Raw genomic sequence first — 6,000 nt, forward strand, 5'->3', positions numbered from 1 at the left:
CAAGCTCTACGAAATTCCATTTCGCGTTAATAAAAATGATGATATTAATTATTTTGGATGGTAAACCGTAAACTGACTAGATAATTTATGATATGCTGTATATAAAACTATGACGTACCAATTTAATTTTTTCGTTCCCTGTAGTTTTATCTCTTAATTTGTCGTTGGTAAAGTAGTTGAAACGAATAAGATACGCGTCACAGAAAAGCTTTCCTCGGTATCATAAGCCTAAAAGCCAATAACAGACTAACAGTATGGTGTAACATAAAAACAACACGAACCATTTATTTGGTACTATATAATATATATAGTCTGCATCCAGCAGTCTCGGTCTTAACGACGATGATCCTTAGACGAGTCTAATTTCTCAGCTAGATAGTGATCAAGCATGTCCTCCTCATCAACTGCAACCAAACAGACATGTCAAGATTGCAGAACACACAGGAAACATATATATATTAAAAAAAAAAAACCTTCTGAATTATCATCGAAATCAATGGATTCATCTTCGTTGTTAGATCCTTCAGTGATCGATGCTGCACGTTTCTACAAAAATTATAAAACTCACTCAAGTTACACCTTTGAAATATATGTAACCATAATCTAATTCTTCATCTGTTTTAAGTATATGCACTCGAATGACTTACCGCGGATGCTCTTCCACTTTGAAACCATTGCCTGCCAGTCAGTTTCTTTTCTTTGGTTGTTACAAGTGCTGATTCTGGTAACAACCTGCAATACAAAAACAAAATATTAGTATTTTTATTTATAGGTATTTTGGTTTTTAATAATCCCAACTATTATCTTTTAGTCGTTGCTAGTCCCAACTAACAAATTGGCTGTTGATGGTCGCATTTTTTAGCGTATTTGTTCCCAACGGTCCACGATTAACAGAATCCTAACGTCGTTACTTGCAGGTCGCCGGAAAAACGCTTTTTGTCGGAAAACTCAACCTGAACACTGCCACCAGTCCACCACTGCCAACTGATGCATCACCAACCAACCACCACCACTTGAGCACCACCAACCGATTCGGACGATGCATCTAGGTTTCCGGAGACCTCAATAGTTGGGGCTTTTACTAGAAAAAAGGTTCCTAAAGGTCCGATCCAAGGTTACAAAGATGTTTGGGACGAAAATATTGAGTTTTCCGGAAAAAAAACGTTTTTCGGCGACCTAACTAACGGCGTTAGGATTTTGTTAGTCGCGGACCGTTGGAAACAAATACGTTAAAAGATGGGACCGTCAGCAGCCAGTTCGTTAGATGGGACCGGCAGAGACCAAAAGATGATAGTTGAGATTAATAAAAACCAATACACCTTATTAATATTATACCATGATGGAAAATAACAGAATATGGAACTTACTTGGCTCTCTCAAGGGCTAATTCCGCTTCAAATCTTTCTCTCCATGACAAAAACGTCTTGACCGTAACAGGTTCTCCATGTGGGACAGTTATCTAATACCAAGTTATGTAACACCCTATCAAACTCAACACTCATATAAAAGGTAAAACTCATTATTATTGTTTAAGCAACGCAAAAATCATACCTCATCTTTATCTGCTGTTTCGTCTTGGATATTATAATTGCCGGTGTCTTGAGCAAATCTTTCAGCAAGCCACTCCTTAGATGAGGTTACCAGGGAGTAAATCATAGCCATTCCAAGATTCTCACACGCCTGCAAAAAAAAAAAAAAAAGTATATACAAAACAATATTATTCCCACAAGTTGGAAGTATAATTCGATTTTATATAAAGATAACAGATTTTCGTATGTTATGTTACTTAACTCATCTTGAAGCTTGTCTGTTGGGTCATGAAGTTTACTCAATTCATTGAACCCTTATTTAGGTAAGCTAAAGATATACACAAGAAATCGTATCAGGATATGAAAAATGGCATGTAAAGTTATGATTATAAAGCGTACCTCGCGTTCAAGCTTTTCTTTCAATACTTTAAGATCGGATGTCTGGATTCCTTTTATACTGAAACAATGCATAGTTAGTTATCGGCAAGGTTAATAAATGCGTATGATCAAGAAATCTGTAGCCAGAAAAACACCTTTTCAAATTCAAAAGTGGAATTTCATCTGGATATTTGTCGGTATGAGAGAAAATTAATCCCAACTGAACTGCAGCCACAGATTAGCAAAAAAAACTATGTACTTAAAAAAAAAAATCATTGAGCAAAAAATCTGCAAAAAATGTCTAGTATGAAACCTGGTTCGGTCGACTCAGTCTCATCTTCCTGATACAAAGAGAATAGCATTCTTAGTATTATGTTATATTAACAACTGGCTGTATTTTTACTTTGAGGGTGTGAGTAAAGATAGACAAAGAAAATAGAAGTAAATCATGCATCAAAGTTAAATACCTGAAGAGATAACTTAATTTGAAAACATCGATTTGAAGTATTTAATCCACTTTCGCTAGAGTGAATTTCTGGTCATGCAAAAAACTATAATTACAAGTTTGATCTTGATAGTTAAAAATAGAAAATAAGAGCGGAAACCTTCAAACTCGTCCATTAGAATGGCCTTTAAAGCTTCAATTTCCATCTCTTGCTCCTGCACATGATCTGCAACAAAAGGTTCATTAAATATCTGTTTTATCTGCTTACCATTGTCTCCTCATCTCCTTGATATTTGGAGTTGGTACAAAGCAACATTATAAATATGAAATTAATGAGAAGTGGCATCCACGTCCAGCATATCAACTAAATTCCATCATCACCATCATGCTTAAAATGTTTTTTTTTCTTTTCCTTAAAAGGTAAGGACTAAATTTTAAGCTTTTAACATAAACATCTATGTAGACTTTAATGACTATCTACAAAAGACTAGACGGTTGTTTTGACCAAAAAGGTCAAACATTCAAAACTATTGGTAAGAGTGGCCCTTTGAACATATACAATATCTGACCATGGAGGGTCAAACTTTGAAAATTGTTGGTCAGAACAGCTGTTTGACCTATATCTAGACGGCCTTTTTGACCATACATAGTTGAGCTTTGAAAAATTTTGGTCAGAATAGTTGTCGACCTGTATCCGGACGACTATTTGAAAACGGCAAGGATTAGACGTCAAACGGTGTGTATATAGTCCTTTTGTTCAAACAGCCATTGTTATCACGAGCATGCAACATATAGTATAGATACACTTAGATTATGTATCATTACAATTTTCATGTTTCTACACATGCATAAACAATATGGTATGATTTGTAATACGAAACTTAGATGCCTTATTACTGCTAATTTAAAAAGGCTTTCATATATTCGAGTTAAATGCGCTTTTCGTCTCTATGGTTTGTCCAAATCTGTGGTTTTAGTCCAATAGTTTCAAATTTGCGATTTTCGTCCCTGTGGTTTCATTTCACTTGCAATTAAACCCGAATTCACTAACCCCGCTAAGTCTGGTCGATAAACCAATACGTGTCCTTCACATGAGGGGCAGTTTTGTCATTTTTTCCCTCCCAAAATACACCCTAGACCCTCACGTGAGGGGATGAAGAATTAGGACTGGGGTTTATTTTGGGAGAAAAATGACAAAACCGCCCCTCACGTGAAGGACACGCTGATGGTTTATCGACCAGACTTAGCAGGGTTAGTGAATTCGGGTTTAATTGCAAGTGCAATGAAACCACAGGGACGAAAATCGCAAATTTGAAACTATTAGACTAAAACCACAGATATGGACAAATTATAGAGACGAAAAGCGCAGTTAACTCGTATTTAGATAAAAACAAATTCAATCATTCAAACAGATCAATTTTCGCCCAAAATGAGAGTCATGTTATCCCTAAATGAAGATACAAACATATAGCTAGAACATCAAAATTCATGACATCGAGCCTTTCACCGATTCTATTAGCAAACTATCAAACATTACAGATTCAGTCGATACGTAACTTATATCGTAAATTCGTTTCCTCTGATTGTAAATTTGACGATCGATCGTCAAATAACACAAATCAAAGCTTACAGATCATATAAATATAACAAACTTATTTAAATATAAATAAATAAATCTTCTTCAACAACATATTGTAAGTAAATAAATACCTGTCATCTTCGCGTAACAGTCGTAATAATTTCTTCAAATTATTCTTATTATTATTGTTATTATCACCGGCGATCGGTTTTGAAATACAAAAGCCAGCTGTTTCAACCGTCTAGTACTTACCGGTACTGTAGGGTATGGTACTAAACCCGGTTTTACGACCCTAAATTTATTATGTTTTGCTTATTTTATTATATGGACTAATACAATGTTATTGGGCTGAGGGGGTTTTGTGGATGTAACCCTAACTAGGCTAGGCCCATTAGGGTACCATAATGGTGGCCATGAGGCTCCCTATATAAGGAGGTCTCCACCTCCTTATTGGGGGTGGGTTGTTGCTCTCAATAAGAGCCACCATCATACTATTTTTGTGTCTGTAAACAAGAGATCCTTGAGATTTCTTAGCAGTCACCTCCACACCCCCGAAAAGCCATTGCAGGTCTCAAGCAATCGGAGAAGAAGATCAAGACGTGGTTCGTTCATCTCGAAATCCGTGGGAACATCGTCATGGATCAGGTCAGATTCATTTCATGTTTCGACATTGGCGCCATCCGTGGGACGGCAACGAGCTACCCTTCGATTTTCGTCTCGGTCCTCCGATCTGTTCATCAAATGCTCTAGATCTATGATTTCTTCTTTCAGATCTGTTCTATGGAAGTCCAAAAATCCGCAGATCTAAAAATATTTCCAGATCTAGAAATATGCAAGGAGAAATACCACCAAACTTTGGGGAAAACCTTTAGATCTGTGCTTTTCTAAATGAAATATACCAGATCTAGTTATGGTTTTTTCAGATCTGGGTTCGTTTGAGCAATAGTCACGTTTTCATATTCATAGACCTATAAATCCTCTCAGATCTGTTGGTTTTTACATAAAACATACCTAATGTGGATATTCAAAATCTCTAAATCTATGAATATATCTTTGGAGCATCTTCATAAACAGCTTCAGCAAGCAAAGCTCCCCGCAAGGCGTTATCAAAGCCTTGAGGGTCAACTTCAGCTTCCACAAAGCTAAGTTTCCGTGAGCCGTGAGCAAAGTTCCCGAGAGGCGCAATCAAAGCTTTGGGGGTCAGCTTCAGATTCTGCATGCGCGCTCCCGGCGATTACTCTCCACCACAGCGGGTCGCAGGCGCGCTCCCGGCGATTACTCTCCGCCACAGCGGGTCGCATGCGCGCTCCCGGCGATTACTCTCCGCCACAGCGGGTCGCAGGCGCGCTCCCGACGATTACTCTCAGCCACAGCGGGTTGCATGCGCGCTCCCGGCGATTACATTCCGCCATGCATGCGCACTCAACTCCGCCATGCATGCGCACTCCCGGCTACGAGCCAAACTTAAAGGTTGGGAATCCTCATAAACCCATAAGGCCACGCGCCAAACTTAAAGGTTGGGAATCCTCATAAACCCATAAGGCCACGCGCCAAACTTAAAGGTTGGGAATCCTCATAAACCCATAAGGCCACGAGCCAAACTTAAAGGTTGGGAATCCTCATAAACCCATAAGGCCACGCGCCAAACTTAAAGGTTGGGAATCCTCAAACCCATAAGGCCACGCGCCAAACTTAAAGGTTGGGAATCCTCATAAACCCATAAGGCCACGCGCTAAACTTAAAGGTTGGGAATCCTCATAAACCCATAAGGCCACGCGCCAAACTTAAAGGTTGGGAATCCTCAAACCCATAAGGCCACGCGCCAAACTTAAAGGTTGGGAATCCTCATAAACCCATAAGGCCACGCGCCAAACTTAAAGGTTGGGAATCCTCATAAACCCATAAGGCCACGCACCAAACTTAAAGGTTGGGAATCCTCATAAACCCATACGGCCATCGGCCGCGCGCCAAACTTAAAGGTTGCGAATCCTCAAACCCATACGGCTTCGTGCCAAATACAAGACCGAACGCGGCTCCGCTCCGCTCAACACGCCATCATAATTAAACCT

General features: G+C 39.0%; 1 protein-coding gene across 1 annotated transcript; it reads right to left on the reverse strand.

Annotated features, from left to right (window-relative positions):
• Positions 1-333: 333 nt before the first annotated feature.
• On the reverse strand, positions 334-2,269 carry LOC143598413 (uncharacterized). The gene is made up of 8 exons (XM_077076636.1): positions 2,221-2,269; positions 2,063-2,132; positions 1,929-1,986; positions 1,552-1,680; positions 1,368-1,459; positions 648-732; positions 474-546; positions 334-404 (listed from the first exon to the last, which is right to left on the reverse strand). Exons 1-8 carry the CDS (start codon positions 2,267-2,269, stop codon positions 334-336), a joined length of 627 nt encoding a protein of 208 aa, XP_076932751.1.
• Between the last annotated feature and the right edge of the window lie 3,731 nt (positions 2,270-6,000).

This window comes from Bidens hawaiensis, unplaced genomic scaffold (assembly GCF_021521415.1).
Source record: "Bidens hawaiensis isolate Kalapana, Puna unplaced genomic scaffold, B.hawaiensis_p1.1 tig00050098_1, whole genome shotgun sequence".
NCBI lineage: Eukaryota > Viridiplantae > Streptophyta > Magnoliopsida > Asterales > Asteraceae > Bidens > Bidens hawaiensis.